General features: G+C 46.9%; 1 protein-coding gene across 1 annotated transcript in view; it reads right to left on the bottom strand.

The window, feature by feature from the left end:
• Positions 1 to 17643, bottom strand: part of LOC149326725 (acetylcholinesterase-like) — a 67227-nt gene that overhangs the window by 37276 nt on the left and 12308 nt on the right. Inside the window, exon 2 of the mRNA XM_089563455.1 lies at positions 5800 to 6020. Within this exon, the coding sequence (XP_089419581.1) occupies positions 5800 to 6000 (201 nt within the window). The 5' untranslated portion in view covers positions 6001 to 6020. The remainder of the gene's footprint in view (positions 1 to 5799; positions 6021 to 17643) is intronic.

The raw sequence follows: 17643 nt of genomic DNA, 5'->3' as shown, positions 1-17643 counted from the left end.
GCTAGGGTAAAGGCGATGGCTATCTTGAAAGTAGGTTGCGATATTTTTGAACGTATAAACCGGATTAAAATCGGGTTCCTGATCAGGTGGGGAGGAGAAAACAGCCCGGTGAGAGAGCGCGCGGGCGGCTGCGTCTGCTGCCTCGTTTCCTGCCAACCCCTGATGAGCAGGGGCCCATATGAGGTGACGGTGTGCGGGGTCCGTATCCCGTATGCAATTTTGGTATATTCGATAGGCTAGGAAGGGAGTGCTGCCTTGTTCGACGTTCCGACAGGCCCCTCGCGAGTCGGTAATTATGTATTTTGAATTGGAATGTGAGGCCGCGAGAGCAATCGCGACCTCTTCTGCTTGTGTTGCACTGCGGGCTCTGAAAGTGAGGCCGTTAACTGTGTTGCTGTTGTGAACTACCGCGGCCGTGTACCATCCCCCGTGGTGAGGGCCGGAGGCGTCCACGTAGTATACACCTGTTTTGTTGCCATAATATCGGGCTAGCGCTTCCGCTCGTGCCAGGCGCCGACCATTATGGTCTTCATGTGACATGTTTGCTGAACTCCATATACAACACACCCCTCCAATGGAAGACAGGTTTCGCATCCCGGAACTGTGGAGACGTGCCCTCCACGTGCGGCCTCTTCCAGCAAACATGTCACATGAAGAAACGCAGGCGCATTCTCACTTTTAGTTCAGCGTATGCCAGCACAGACGCAAAAATAGACTTTACCTATAGTGGCGCCATCTGGTTGTCAGGGCAGGAACCATTACTGTCAAAAAACCGACTCTGCTGTTAAGCCTAGAAGCGGCAGAATCGTCACTCTGAATAAAAAAAAAGCAAGTTTATCACTTATACGTCTTCGTAGAGGCAAGATGAGACGAAGCGAAAGACCTGTGCCGAATTTCTGGCCAGTGAACGCACTGAAAAAGGCAGCAACAACGAGAATTCAATCCGAAGCGACGGGTCCGGCTTCGAAGAGCGCCGCCATGTTGGTCGCCGCGCGGCGGAAATGGGTCCAGCCCGATCGCCCTCGCCGCGCCGCTTTCCGCGTCGCTCGGCGTCAAAAGCGGCCGAATCCGCTTCGCTCGCCGGAATTTTTGGCAAGTGTGAACGGGCCTTTAATGCGGAATTTCATACTAGGTCTCCATGTCGTACTCTTCGCCCCAACGCACAATCTTTTAAGGCGGAAGCCTTTAATGCCACATCGTTGTAAGCACGAGTTGTCGACAGAAATGTCACGCTTTTCAATTGGTCGAAACGGTCGTGACGTCACAGTGCGCGAATTTCAAACGGGGCCAATTGTACCTTGGCTAGTAAACATGCAACCAATTAAAGGGATGGTTTAGTGATGCTCCAAATAAGTGGGAATGAGTTTAGTTAATTGCTTAATTTACCATTTACCTAATTAACCTTTCTAGTCAGACCAGATAAATAAATAAAACCGAGTATGAAATTCTTCGAGTTGGGGAATCGAACCAGGGTCTCCGGAGTGCGAGACGAGCACGCTAACAACTCCGCCACGCCAGCTTTTTTTTTTTTTATTTATTGCCTGACTTCGGCAAGAACCACAGTACACAAATACACTTACAGAGCGCAATGAGCAATAATTAACAACACATCATATTAAAACTCCTTAAGCGTCACCAAAGGCTCGACTCTTTCGAGCCACTCGGGAGCTTCAGGAGCAAGTTTCTGAACTTCAATATACTTATGCATGCACTCCCGAAAATAGATCCGTGCAGGCCTTGCATCAGGATCGCAATGATATCCTGCCATTCTGGAGCGCCAAATACAATGGAGGCCCATTAGCATAATGAGGTCGAATGGTGTCCCATCCTCACTCTCCACAGGCAAGTACCGAATACCATGAGCGTCGAGCGGAAATTCCTTTTTTAAAGTCCGTTGCAAAATGTCCCAAAAGTATACCCCCTCCCAACAGTGCAAAAAAACGTGGTCTATTGTTTCTGGTTGTTTACAAATTAAACAATGTGATCCCCAAGGTAGAAATAACTGCTTCCTTTCCAAGAATTCCTTTACTGGTAGTGTTCCGGTATGTAATTTAAAGAAAAAAGTTTTTGCACTTGGCGGCACCTGCATCGCCTTCACACGCTTAAGTACGTCGCGTCCCTGGCCTCCATTGTATAAGGCCCTGTACATAGGTTGTGGAAGAACTACATCGCACAAATCTTTATACAACTTCTTCCTGCTAACAGAAGATAAATATTCATACGAAAATCGAACAGACAGGAATCGAACACTCACGACAACCTAGATAGACAAGCTAGATCGTTTGGAACGAACAAAGGTGCGTCCAGTGCATACGGTATCGTTCACTCCCATCTTCCTCCCCGTTACGGCGAGGTTCAGGTGTCCACCGAGATATGCGAGACAGATACATATCCTTTCCAAAAAAAAAAACAATTTGCCGACGACGGGCGATGGCGTTCTGTGGACCCCCTGTCAGCGTTCCAAGACGCTGCCGCGTTTCACTCGAAGCTTAACATCTTAACCACACAAGCAGCAACACCGCGCTTAAGGCTTTCGCCTCACCGCACTTTAGGTCAACAAAGTGCCCCGCTGAATTTTCTTCTTCCCTTCGCATCCCTTCGCGGCGATTTATTTCAGTCACCTGATGCCATCTTCCTACGCCGCGATCATTCTTTCAAAGTTAAACGCGTAAACTGTCATTCATCGTCTTACGCCAATTCATTCATTCCCCGTACTATCACTGAATGGAATAGTTTGCCATCAGTCATCGTCACAGAAACTGACAATAAAAAATTCCAAGCGCTTCTTCACTGTGACTGAAATGTGTAAAAGTTTGCTCTTTTTGTTAGTTTTCATTTTTCCTTTGTGTTGTGCCTTATGTTTTAATTATCGTTTTTTCCTACACGTACTTGTTAAAATGTACCGCGAATACTAATATGATTGCCCCCCCCCCCCCCCCCCCCCCGCTATGTAATACCCTCTTCTGGAGGGCCTTTAGAGGTAACTTGAATAAATAAATAAATAATGAGAGTGTTCGATGCCAGCGTCGCTTTTAATCATGGAATGCATTTAACGGCTACATTTCCAACTCCCTTCGTCGCTATCTGAGTTACTATAAGGAAAGAAAAGACAAAGTATCAATCGCACACTGCTGGACGTAATGACTGTGCCGGGTAGGAAGGAGTGAAAGGGGAAGCTGTCATGCAGAACAAAGGCATGAATCAGGCGTGCGCCTGTCGTCGTGCACAATGCTTTCTCCGCATCCTGCACTCTGCCGAACACAACGCAAAGTTAAGACTGTTTCACGCGCACGCGGAAACGCTAACGAATCCTGCCGCCGCAAGGAAAAAACCTGTTTTTAGTCGTCGCAGCGGCTAGAGCGAGGAGGTCCCAACAAGATGGAAACTTTTCGCTGCGGCGCGCCGCTCAACCGTTCAGTTCGCTCTAACGCTTTAAAGTCAGCTGCGCTTTAGTGTTACCATCTTTTAGTGCCAGCTGGGGCGGCCGGGTTTCGATGGAGGCGAAATGAACACGTGTGCTGTGCGATGTCAATGTCCGTTAAAGAACACCAGGTGGTCGTCTGCTACGGCACCTTTTTCTATTTCATTCCAACCTTCCTCATGGCATGGTTGAGGGGTCCACAGAGAGCCACAACTGCGCGTAAGTCAAGAACATTCGCCGTCAGCTCAGAGAAACAAGGTCGCTCTTGCCGAGTTCAGCGATTTACGAAGCGTAGCGTAATCATCATCAGCCTGACTACGCACACTGCAGGGCAAAGGCCTCTGCCATGTCTCTCCAATTAACCCTGTCCTTTGCCAGCTGCTGCCACCGTATCCCCGCAAACTCTCACTTAACTTTCTGCCGCCCCCTGCTACGCTTGCCTTCTCCTAGAATACACTCCGTTACCCTTAAGGACGTTATCTTGCCTTCGCATCACATATTTCTTCGTTTTGATTGCGACTAGGATGTCATTAACCCTCGTTTGTTCCCTCACCCACTCCGTCCTCTTCCGATCTCTTAACGTTACATCTATAATTTTTCTTTCCATAGCTCGCTGCGCTGTCCTTGACTTCAGCTAAACTCTTTTCGTTGGCCTCTATATTTCTGCCCCATAGGTGAGTACCGGTAAGATACAGCTGTAAGGTGTCTCCCCGCGGCATTAATGTATCAGCGGGCTTTAGCATTTTTACCCACCCATACCTACATGTCCCGCATGCTTCGTCTAAGGTTGGGTGCACCGCTTATTTTCTTTGTGGCAGACTTCTAAAATTGTAGCGAAATAAGGAGACCCCTGCCATAAAAAAAATGTGGCTATGAGCCTAGCTGTGACACTGCCTCAGACGACACACACGAGACACGCGGGCAGATCCCGCTGTGTTCTACTCGCCTTGGCACGGCGTGTACCGTGTTAAGCAGCTTTATCCTAGTTGAAATCAAGAGGAAGAAGTGGGCTTGGGCAGGGCATGTAATGCGAAGGCAAGATAACCCATGTGTCCTTAAGGGTAACGGAGTGGATTCCACGAGAAGGCAAGCGTAGCAGTGGGCGGCAGAAAGTTAGATGGCGGATGAGATTGAGAAGTGTGCGGGGATACAGGGTGGCCGCAACTGGCAAAGGACAGGGTTAATAGGAGAGACATGGGAGAGGCCTTTTCCCTGCAGTGGGCACAGTCAGGCTGATGATGATGATGATCCCTGTAGTACTTTACTCGTGACCCTGCCGAAACTCCCGGCTGAATTCAGGCAATTCCGCGGCTTTCCTTTTTTTTTCCTTTCCTCCCGTTGTTATTCTTTTCCAGTGGTACCAGTTCGCAAGATAATTTCTTTTCTACTCAAAAGGCGCCCGTGTTCTGTGCGATGACAGCACAAATTAAAAATGTCCCCCATAGTGGAGGGAGAAACCCTCCACTACGGAACCTCTTTCTCTCTTTCTATTTTCAGTCTCCCCATTATCCCTTCCTTTGAGGCGCGGTTAAAGTGTCCACCGAGATGTGAGAGGGCCCCATTTTTCCATTGCCCTGTTTTCAATTCCTCCAAGCCAATTTTTCTTGTCAAAATACGCTATCCTTGCTTTCTGTTTTGGTGTGCTGTGAAAGGTTCTTCCTATATTTATTGCCAGCATTGCAAGAAATGTTCCATTTGTAAGCCAGCGCTTGCGTCAGTTCTTCAGTCTGTGTCCCGTTCCTTACTCGCTCTTTTCGTCGCGCGCCAACTCGCCTTGTAAGTGTCTGTAACGTCCCACAGAGAACGGCCATCATTAAAGGGCAACTGAAGAGTTTTCAGAATTCGATGATTCTAGCCGAGCCGAATGCTTGAAACTTTCAGGTAAAGCATGCGAAATCCTTTTGCGCTAGAATTTGAAATGGTGATGCATTCGCCGAATAAAGGGGCATCGGCGTTGAGGCTTCTCTGAAGTGCACAGCGACAGGCAGAGGCCCCAGTGATGACGTCACGTACGGCGGCGCTAAGTTTGCAGCGAAGAAGCGGTTCTTTCAAGGATGAAAAGAATGCCGTCGAAGGTGAAGCTCATGAAGCATTGCTTGGCGGCATCGGAAGACGCATGGCAGTATGTAGACGAAGGCAGTAGACATCTGAAATTTCTTTAGTTTTGACGTCACCACGAGTTTCCCCGCAGTTATCCAGCGCAGTGAGAAGCCTGAAAATTGTCGTGGTTTTAATCGGTGATTGCGTCGCCATTTTAAATGCTAGCGCAAAACTACTTTGCACGCATTACCAAGAAGCTTCATAGATTCGAACTCTCGAATAACCTCGAATTGTCAAAAAACCATTTCACCTTCCCTTTAAGGCGGGCGCCCACACACCTTGGCGGGAACCGGGGGCCTGAAGCGGAGCTCTCCGACGGGCGGCTCGGCGTAAGGTATGCCCCGGTACTCCTCGATGGGCTGCCCCAGCACGTGGACGATGCGGCCCCCCACGGGTCCCAGCTTGGTGGGCCGCTCCACGTCGTAGGGGATGGAGAAGAGCGCCTTCATGATCAGCCCCAGCACCACGGGTCCGTTCATGGCGGCGGCCTGTGCTGCTGCTGCGTGGTGCGAGGGAGAAAAAAAAATAAACCAGTGAGCCTAATCCGCAAGAAAGTTTGCGTTTGAGTTCCGACTATAACACTGCGGCAATAAGGAGTCCGTTCAATGCGGAGATATATATGGATATCCTCGTGCTTTCGTAAACAAACAACAGATTATCAAATTATAACATTGCGTAATGCCTACCAGTCTGTTATTCAGATTGCTTTAGAAAGTTATAGTGTGTCTGTATCTAAGAAAAAACTGAAGATTCTATTCCCCCCTGTTAAATTTCAGCTACTCCGTATACTTAGTTTTTTGAGTGTGTGTATGTCTTCCTTTTCTTTTACCTGAATGTGCATATTATGAAATGTTCTGTTTGCTGTTAATTGATATTTATTATCATCTATCATTAACTATTTTCTATTGTGATAATGTTGCTCATTGTTCTTTCTCTTTAGTCCATTCGGCCACCGTTTCATGATGTGTTAATCGGGGTGTAGGCCTTGTCAGGAGGCATGCTTGGTCTACCTCCTTTAGCCTCACCTCGAGGGCATATTGTACATAAGATGGCCAAATAAACATACTACTACTATTGCTGCTACTTTCCACATATGTTTCCAGTACGGAGTCCGTGTTGATTTCAACTAACAGTTTAAATCATTCATATGCAAATACGTAATTCAATGCAATGCACGTACCCATCTCAACGAAACAGTACTATAACCAAAGAGTCATATTAATTCATAATGTAATTCATTCCCTGCTACAATATAAATATTCTTTGTTGCCATGTGCGATCCTCCTTTGGAATAGTTTGCCTGTTCTGGCAGTTAGGTGCTGTACTGTTGACACTTTTGTGGAGTGTATTCAAAGCACAGAGATTTGAATCGATTTGTTAAGTACCGTTGATGTTGATCTGTTTTCATTGTCTCCTTATTTCAAGGCGGAAAGCTGGGCTAGTTGGTGTGTCATCATTAATTAAAAGACTAGCTCATAAAACTAGGACACAGACATAGCAGGAGACAGAACGAGCGCTAAACATCAACTGAGGATTTAGTACGACAAACATGTGCATAAAAGCACTTCGGTGGCCCATGCGCACACTGGATTAGAACGAGCACAAACTAATCAAAATGTGGCAAACTGCTCCTGAGAAACATTCCTCTTTTCTTGGTCAGGGCAAATGATGTCGTGCTGACACAGTTATCACCTTCCCTGTTATTGTGATACGCCTTGCAATTTCGACTTTGGTATTTTTCCACACATCCCAATATATGCCTGCGCTGCTGTTTCCCAAGTGACCTTGATGCCTGTTTAGTTTTTATTCACATCATTTTAACCTCTCCTGCTTGGTCCCGAAGAGCGCCTGCAGTATTTGTAAATGAATGAATAAATATGTATTCAGAATTCCTGCTCTATACAAATACACTTCCAGAACCGTAAATCAACTACATCGTGAGGAACAAAGCCACAAAACAGGACGGGACAGAGCCAGGCGACAACACAGGGTGCTACTGACAACACACCATTTGTTTAAGAACACCTGTCTCTGTCCCGTCCTGTTTTGCGGCTCTGCTCCTCACGATGTTCTACCAACCGGCCTACAACCACGTCCTTCTAAACCAACTACAGGTATAAGTGAATACAGCTCTATACGATTATTGTGCAGTTCCTAATTGTCCTCTTAGTTTTGTGATTTTTATTCCTCCTCGCGCTACTCTTTCTTCGGATGTACCACAATATTAAACTCAATTCAGCCTGATGGCTCTGCAGGGAAATTTTCCAGTGTTTCTGTGTAACGTGTTTTCAGTTTTATGCTGAGATTATTAAACTATTACAAATATGATATCATTTTAAAAAAGGCCCATGTCTTCCTGGTGCGCTAGTTCTTGCCCCCGATTACTGTTTAGTTATTTTAACGTTGCCGTATACTTTCATTTTATGTCACACCATTCTGGTTGTTACCCATATTTCGTGGGCTGGATCTTTCTTGAACCTTTCCAGTCTTCGTTTGATCCTTTTGCTGTATTAATTGATCTGATGCTAATTTTCTATGGTGTTGCTTTGATGCGACAGTCTGTTAATGCATTTGTCTGGTTCTTTAAGTAATATTTCCTGAACCCCGTTCGGAAAACGTGTACGAGGGGGTACCCAAAAGAAACCGGACTTATTTTTGTTTGAACCTATTTGTGCACATTTTAAGCACAGACCTTCAATATCCTTCAAAGTATTCCCCACTTGCAATGATACGCTTGTCGAATCTTTCAATCCATTTTTCAAAACATTGTTTAAATTCATCTTTTGTGATGCTTGACAGTGCCTCCGTCGTTTTTTTTTTTCACCTCAGCAACATCAGCGAAACACTTTCCATTCACCTTTTTTTTTCATTCTAGGAAACAAAGAAAGTAGCACGGGGCAAGGTCGGGAGAGTATGAGGGTTGAGGAATAAGGGTCATGCCATTTTTGGTCCAAAATTGTCTTAGAGACAGGGCTGTGTGAGCATGGGCATTGCCATGATGGAAAAACCAGTCACCCGACCGCCACAAATCTGGCCGCTTCCACCGCACACTGTTGCCCAATCTTTTCAAAACATCCAAGTAGAAAGCCTGGCTAACTGTCTGACCCTGCGGAACAAATTCTCAATGGACGACTTCTCTCACGTCAAAAAGCAAGTGAGCATTGTTTTGAGGTTTGGTTTCACCTGACGAGCTTTCTTGAGGCGAGGTGAATTTGAAGTTTTCCATTGGCATGATTGTTGCTTTGATTCAGGATTCGATTCAGGAACACTTGAGTTGTCCCCATAGCATCGTCCTTGTACGTCTTTCTTACTATTTCAAGAGTTTCTATTCAACTTTTTCCGAGCAAAAATCAGAATTTCACCGGCGCACGCTGTTCACGAAAATCAGCCATTGCAAAAACGACATTCACACAAAACAGTCACCACTCAAAAACTCTGCCTAAACTAGTCTGACCTCCTTCAACGACGGCACTTGGCTTACTGACTCTGGAATGTTCGTTCTATGCGCTCCTAGTGGCAAAACGCGGTACCACAGAAACTTTGCCGACCAAAAAATTTAGTCCGGTTTCTTTTGGGTACCCCCTCGTATATTGTAGCTTCCTTGCTCTGCACATAATCTTGTAACGCAACGGCTGTCTTGTTTTTGTTTTCGGGAGGACAAGCCATTGTCAGGTGCATAATAACGCCTTTTGCTTGCACTACCCGGCTTGTTTACGTGAAGTAAATGAACCGAAATCAACTTCAAAAAGGTTCAGTGTATATGTTTGTGTATAACTGCAACCACGTCCCTGTTCAACGCCAAAAAGAAAGTACTTGTACTGCTGCAGGCTGTCCCTTGTTCAGCCTGTTCCGTATTTGTAAAGTGTTAAATATATTTTTGTCCAACTCCAATGCGTTCGTGTTTTGATCCCAGTAAACGTGTTATGAGTGTTGCTGCAGGCTCAAAGTAGTTGTGTTGCTGCAGGCTCAAAGTAGTTAGTGCAAGAGGGCAAAGGTCTCATCAGGCTTTCGATCTTCTAGCCTTATGCCACCCGCAGAGATCCAATTGTATTGATTGCTGCAAAAGAAGGCTATTTTAATTTAAACTTAGGTATGCATTAAGCATACTTTCCACACAATTTGCGTGTTACGTGTTTGACATCATGCGAAGTCTTAGCAAATTTTAGAGTTTCCATATGCGCTGTCCCTGTAGTGCATATAGACTCCGTTTATTTCATGTGGTTTCCAAATGAGCCGCACGAAAAGTATACGGAGTTAGGTAGCTAATCGTGTGGAAGCAGAGTGTCACCGGAGTTACTGCACGAAAGCTTCAAGCATGCGGGACAGTTGCCGCCTGCCTGCTTTTTGCACTTCTTCAGTGGCTCGACGCAGTCACGGTTGACACAGTCGATGAACCGGGACTGATTTTTCGCCCTTTTGAGGTTACACCTTGTTGTTTGCTGAATTTCATTTTTAACGCATGTTATGCTCTTAGCTCTCATTATTGGCAGCCTCAGGCGAACATCGTCCCTAAACCGCGGCCAAGTTGACACCGAAACTCAAGATGAAACCAACGCCAAATAGAAAGCCGTATATGAGAAAAAAAAGAAACAACGAAAGAAGCAATGCCGGTGCAGACCTAGTAACATAATTTACTCACTCCTCAGAGATCTTGAACATTCCTGGAACACGTGAATATTTTCGACTGCATGGTCGGGAGGTGAGCCAGACGCCTACCAAAGGTATCATGAAGAGCAAACATCTTTAACCTCCAACAAGTTGACCATCACTGCTTTTTCCTCCATAACATAAAAAAATATTGCCTCTCTGAACCGACTCATGCCTCGTATAACCGGTTAGCATTGCGCGAACCCGCCACCCCTTCACTCAGCTGCTAGCACGTGCCTCACAATGCTGGCAGGCACACAGTAGAGGCTAACAAGTCAGGGAGTTCTTCCTGTGCCGCATATACTTCCCGCCCCTACCAGCAGTGGTCTCGGAACACACACTTCGTTACTTCACCAAGTTTTTCAAGGCACAATAATAAAAGGTCACGATATAGTTTTCCGGTGCCTGCCAGGACACTGCGGAATCAGAGGAAATCACCGCGCGAACAAAGAAACTCAGTCCTCCCATAACGACCGTCTTCATGTGACTATTCCTTGATCAAGGATTAGCGCAATGAGTAGGCTTCGCAGGATGGCGCAGGATCTCACACTTGTCTCACGGAACACGAGCGAGCTTTTCAATCGTCACCACAATACACTGGGCCCTGAACTATGCATTCGTCTTCCACCTTAGCGCGACATGAAGCAAAAATTCAGCGGGGGGGGGGGGGGGGGGGGGGCACTTTGTTGACCTAAAGTGCGGTGAGGCGAAAGCCTTAAGCGCAAAGTTGCTGCTTGTGCCACTGATGTGTGGTTAAGATGTTAATTGAGTACACAACTGTTTGTGAACCTTAAATGCTGTAGACACTGGAGGGCCTTTCGGAGGCATCCGTGGGATTCGACGCTTGTCTGCAAACACTCTCCAGCGTCCCAGACAAGGAGAACTATATATGCGTTGGCAGGAAGTAGCATAGCCATTTACCTAGGTAGGCTGTGGAACGGAAGGATGGTGGTTCGAATCCCATCGTGCACAAAGACTTTTCTTTTCTGGTCCGACTAGAAAAAGTGTGACACCTCTGCTGACAACCTTCTGTCGACAAGGATGAGGCATTAAAGACTTTCGCCTTAATATTACTCCGCCCTCGACGGCTTCGTGTGGCTTTTACAAAGTCGTACTCCTTCCGCACTGGCATCGCGGACAGCCCTACCTGTGACGCATGTGAATGTGAACAGCAAATGAGACATCTACTGCTTGAGTGCCATGCTGCTTAGCACAGAAGGGCATACGTTGGGCTGGGCTCTGAACCACCTCGATCCTCGCCCTCTGATGGGGGTACGACCCTCGGACTATGGTCACAACAATCTACGGCCCTCAAAGCATGCAAAATACAGTTCAATTATTTGAGAGCGACATGCTTGAGCAATCGATTGAGCGCGCTCCTCCCTTCTTCCCTCTTCCGCTTTTACATACCATCATCCCTCTCTCCCAGTGCAGGGTAGCGAACCGGAATTCCATTAAGGCTAACCTCTCCGCTTCCCTGTCTCTCTCATGCCACGTTACAGTTCGGGATGTCGGTCCAAGATGCTGCTCTTCCACAGACTGAACTATTCAATCGGCAGAAAAGAATAACAAGGCATTACAATATTTTTCTCACCGAGGATAAATCTGACACTCCACATAGCGATCGCAACAGCTTTTCTAAGAGCTCGCTGTAGCATATGCCTGTAGAAAAATGCAGCATCACGGTAGAGAACAAGACGGTGACGGCAATGCATGGAGGACAATTCTTCAACCATAGGCCCCGCAGCGGTGGCTCAGTGGTTATGGCGCTCGGCTTCTGGCCCGAAAGACGCGGGTTCGATTTCGGCCGCGGCGGCTGAATTTCGATGGAGGCGAAATTCTAGAGGCCCGTGTACTGTGCGATGTCGGTGCACGTTAAAGAACCCCAGGTTGTCGAAATTTCCGGGGCCCTTCAGTACGGTGTCCCTCATAGCCTCAGTCGCTTTGGCACGTTAAACCCCAATAAACCAAACCTAAACCAATCTTCAACCATAGCATAACTCTCTGCCTAGCTATAAGTCATGTCTTGACAAGCGGTGTAAACGTGAGAGGTTCAGAAATGTAGGACCTTACGGAAGGTTGAATGCACGCAGTCTACTTAGCTCCTTGTAACGGACGGTTTTCATGATACCGTAAGTAAGATCAGTTCAGCCATTAAATGACGGCAGCATCACCTACCTCCGAGGCGCGACGACTACCAGCAGCATCGACGTGACATTTGTCACAAGTTCATTCGCCCACAACTTTGGCTGGTGCACTGATTTGGAGACACGCGGAAGCGACCATTACCCAATCCTCATATCGGCTTTCCATGCGCTGAGGAACCCAAAGAAATTCCTTATAAAATCTACAGACTGGGACGCATACAAGGACGCTGTAAGCAAAGGAGTTGCTGCGGCAACTCGAAATGAGGAATTAGCATCGACAATGGCGTATTGCCTGAGAGCGAGTACACAAATTACAGCTAAAAATGATAACCTACCTTCAAATGATGACACATTCCAAAGGCTTTGCGCTATACGCAGGCGAGCTGAAAGGAAAGCTCTGCGCACAAAAAGCCTCGATGACCTACGTGCATGCCGACGGGCACAACGTCACATTCGACGCTACATGGATAAACTGAGTCGGCAAAAGTGGCGTGACTTTTGTTCTACTCTGGATGTGCGCCAACCAGTAACCAACATTTGGCGGATAGTTAGAGGTATGCGCACGCCACTTCAACAACTCCACCCCTTCGCTGCACTCTCCCTTCACGAACAAAAATCTATAAAAGAAGTCTCAGAAGAATACTGCAGGCTACTGTCGACAGGGTCAGGGCATTCGACACTCTCCGCAGATGGTCAAACAGGCATCCCAAAGGCGGCAGTGCCAGCGTTAGACCTGCCTTTCACAATGGAAGAACTATCCACAGCTATCGCGGAGACAAACAGACACACGTCTCCGGGTCATGATGAGGTGACCTATGACGCCATTGCTAAGCTACCCCACACCTCCCGTCTTCGACTCCTGGAGTATTACAATTCTTCCTGGATGGCTGGTGAGGTCCCCACGGAATGGAAGCTGGCGAAAATTGTGCCCGTTTTGAAGCCCTGTAAGCAGCCAACAAGCTACGAATCATTCCGGCCCATTGCCCTACTGAGCTGCGTAGGTAAGCTCATGGAGCGCATGATCTCCAAGCGCATAATTTGGTTCCTAGAAAGCCGAAATGAGTTCCCCCAAGAAATGAACGGGTTCCGTCAAAACAGGTCGGCGACTGACAATATCATCGCCCTCGTCTCATCACTTGAGGAGTACTTTCATGCTGGGTACATCCCGGCAGCCGTTTTCCTAGACATCAAGGCCGCCTTTGACTCTGTCTTTCACCATGCAATTCTCGCAGCCTTTGGCAGTCTTGGCCTTGGAGGAAGGCTATACAAGTGGATTGGGCATTATTTAAAAGAACGGCAAATTTTTATGACCACTCCAGACGGTCCAACTCGCTTTCACGCAGTGGAGAGGGGCGTACCACAGGGAGCGGTGCTCAGCCCTCTCTTGTTCAATATTGTCCTTATTCACATAGCAAGAAACCTTCCGCGAGGGGTCCGCATAACAATTTATGCTGATGATATCTGCATCTGGACCGCATCACGTTCGCGCTATATTACCCAGCAACGTCTTCAGAGAGCGCTATTGCACGTTTCGATGTACCTGGCTTCCAGAGGTCTTCGTCTATCGCCAGAAAAGAGTGTTGCAATGGCGTTTACAAGAAAAACGATGACCCGATATCCGCTGCTCCTAGGCGGACGATCGCTGCCATATGTACGATCTCAGCGATTCCTGGGTGTTGTAATCGACTACAATCTGTCATGGTCACCTCAGATCAAAAAACTCCGCCAGAGGATTACTGCAGCATCGCAAGTGTTCAGGTTCATGGCGGGAACAAGGTGGGGTAGCAACTGCCGATCAATGCTTCTGCTTGAAAAAGCCTACGTTGAAGGAACCTTGCGCTACTGTCTACCAGTGCTTCAAAGATTATCTACATCAAGCAATAAGACTCTCAATGCCGCACGGAACAACTGCCTGCGAATATGTCTTGGCCTACCAAAAGGTTCCTCTGCGTCAGGAACAGTAGCGGAGGCAGGATGTCTACCACTAGAGGTGATTGCCGCCCAGGAAACTATGCGTACCCATCTCCGCCATGTCCTGCAAGGGAAGAAGCACTTCCTACACCGCGTCCATCTAACTCACAGCAACTCTAGCTTTGGCCAGGCAGTACAGCTCCTGCCCCTTCCTACTATTAATCAGCCACAGAAGCTACTACCTCTGGCCTTTCCTCCATGGACACTCTATCCTCTAAAGGTGAAGAAGTCTGTTCCAGGTGTGAATGCAAAGAGACGCATGCCACAGGCAGCGCTTCTGCAAACTACTCTCGCCTACTTAACGGAGGAATATACGCAGCACATCCATATCTTCACCGATGGTTCAACTACTAAAGAAACCTCTTCTTGTGGCCTTTATGTGCCCTCAACAGACCATGCCCTTTCTTACCGGCTGCAGCGGAGGATATCCTCTACGACAGCTGAGCTTCACGGCATTAAGGAAGCTGTTTCTTACATCCTGCGCCGAACCGCCGGCCGTTGGGTTATCTTCACCGATTCAAAAGCATCGCTGCAGATCCTCGCCAACCTGCTGAAGAAAACGAATCACCAGCCAGTTTCCCTCGACATCGGGTATATACATCATTTAGCTATTGCCGCAGGCCACTGCATAACATTTCAGTGGGTACCTGCTCACTGTGGCATTCTGGCTAATGAAAAAGCAGATGAAGCGGCCCGTAAGGGCCATCAACATCGGAGATACATTCGAACTTTTTTCACGAAATCGGATGCGTCCCAAATGGCTAAAAGTTTTGCTTACGAAGAAACGTATCGGCTTTGGAGTTTGCCGACACATCAGTACCAATTTCTTCACTCAATCGACCCACATCTTAGATCAAGACTCTCACCCAGAATTCCTCGACAACTGGAAACACTTTATCACCGACTTCGTCTGAATTCTGCATATACAAACCGCTTGCGATACCGTTTTGGACAAACGAACAGTCCGCATTGTGACAATTGTGCCGCGGTAGAAACTGTGGAACATATCCTACTTGTGTGCCCTGCGTATGCTAACGAGCGTGCTTACTATGAACATTGCATGCAGAAGCTCTGCCCAGTGCCCCTAACAATGGACAAAGTTTTAGGTCCCTTAGCCTGCTTCAGGCAACAGAGACTTGCAATGAACTTTCTTTTTTCATATTTAAAAGACATTGGACATCTAGATAAGCTCTAAATTCACTTGCACGTTACCTTCATGCATTCTTCATGCAGTGAACTTCGTCAGCCCATTTGTCGGACTATGCGCTCCATCATTCCATAGGTTACATCAATACTCGCCATTGCATCCTTAGTACCCATTTCATGGCCGCATTTTATCTTCGTTTTTTTTTTCTTTTACCTCTTCCACGCTGCTCTCCTACTGTCTTTTTCTCCCAAATTCCCCTTCCTACGCAGAGTAGCATGCCAGCGATTTTTAAACGCCGGCTAAATTCTCTGCATTTCATTAAAGAGTCTCTCTCTCTCTCTCTCTAAGTAAGATTGCTGGTGCATCGGTACAGAGAATAAAATTTCGGGCAATACCGGTGCCATTTATCTACTGCACACGTTCAATACGTAACCTTAAGGGCACTGCACAGTGAGGCAACTTATTAGAAAACCGCATAGAGTTCCCTGACGAGCATGTCCACTCGGCGCCAATTAAAGAATTACGGAAATGTTCACGTCACCTTAACAGTGGAATGCGACAGTATTAGAAGCAACGTTGCTGATACAAATATATGCGTCTGTGTCAGTTCTTTGACCACATACACAATTTGTCACTGACATCGCATCTTATTTGCACACACATAATCATGCGCTCAGTGAGTCCGCAGAGAACCTCTTCCAACCTGCTTGTCTCACTCTTTCCCAGTGGCACGCTCCCAACTTGTTTTACAGATATGAATTTTCGGGCCATGGTAGGCAGTTCGTAATTGCACTTAATTTCTTCTAAATATATTTATCGCCTCCTGCCACGCTCGGCAGGTTGTGTGACGTCGCAGGACCACGTAGCCTCTCTCGACCAATCCGCGTCTTTTGTGACAGACACAGGACTCGAAATCGCATGATGTGAAGGCTCATGCTATCTGTCGCATTAAAACGGCGAACAACCGCCTTGTCATTTATTAAGCACGGCTTCCAAAAAGAGGCGGGCTGACGATTTGAAAAAAAAAAGCCTAGAAACAAGTTTATCAACCAGTGTCGCCTTTATGTCACTGTATTACATTTGTGCACTCCTTTTTACCATTACATTGTTCTTTGCAGTGTATTTACAGTGTTCAATGCCTCCTTGTCTGATATTAGTATCTAATCTTCCTCCGACGTAGACACTTGTATTCATCTTTTTTTTTTTCGCATGAAAAGAACTGCGTTCAGTGTACATACCTGTCTTAGCAATTTGTTACTAGTGTGTACTTTTGGGGTGTACAAGTCGTACATTCTTTTTTTTTTACCTTTTTTTCTATTGTACGAGCGGTACATTCTATACTTTACCATATGTACATATTTTTCTTCTTTTCTTCTTTTTTTTCTCTTTTCATTCTTCGAGGCAATATGTATCGGGTTATTGACGTGTACTGCTGCTGCTTTGTAGGGGACGAGGACTTGTCAAGCTGCTATCGCAGCTTTTTGCCTCGCCTCCCCCATCTTTGATGAAAATAAATGGAATAATAATTATTGAGGAACGATTGCGCAAAAGCCACTCCACCAGATTCTAGAGGACAAAAACAAGTCACGAAACGTCGGTTCCCATTCAAAGAGCGCGCCACACGAATGTCGTGAATATTTTGTGTACATCGAGGACAGCGTGATCTTGCAGCGCCCCCTTCCACGCGGAGGCGGATGATTCCGTCCTCTGTGTGATCTGCAGCGCCTGGCTGGTCCGGAGTCTCGGAGACAAAGAAACTGCCGGCTTGACGAAATGTGACTCAAGGCCTTCTCATTGCGTTTGAAGCATGCGGAAGAAACGACACGAAAACACCCAAGCCGTTTGCGGCCGCATTGCGCAATAAAAAAATAATGACCACTTTACTGCATTACGCGTTTACAATGGGTTAGCGTAGGAAGCTTTTCTGCATAATGAGGCACTTTGGGTAGCTGCGAAGTTTCTGGGCGGTCGTTGCCTATTTGTCGAAATGCTTCCGTTTTTTTTTACAGTCCCACTGCTGCTTAGTTTTAATGGTCATTATATGCTGCTTATAACCTGCTTACATTACCTTGCTTAGTTTTACAGGCCCCTCATTACAGGCTGCTTAGTTTTACAGTCATACTGCTGCTTGTTTTTTATTCAAGTTAGTATTAATCTACCGCGGGTCCCGTGACAGTCACTCGAATTTGGGACCTTCGCCTGTATACTGA

Source organism: Amblyomma mixtum, chromosome 10, assembly GCF_055824585.1.
Source record: "Amblyomma mixtum isolate Tamu chromosome 10, ASM5582458v1, whole genome shotgun sequence".
NCBI lineage: Eukaryota > Metazoa > Arthropoda > Arachnida > Ixodida > Ixodidae > Amblyomma > Amblyomma mixtum.
Note: the sequence above shows the minus strand (reverse complement) of the source record. Positions and strands in the feature narration are given on the sequence as shown.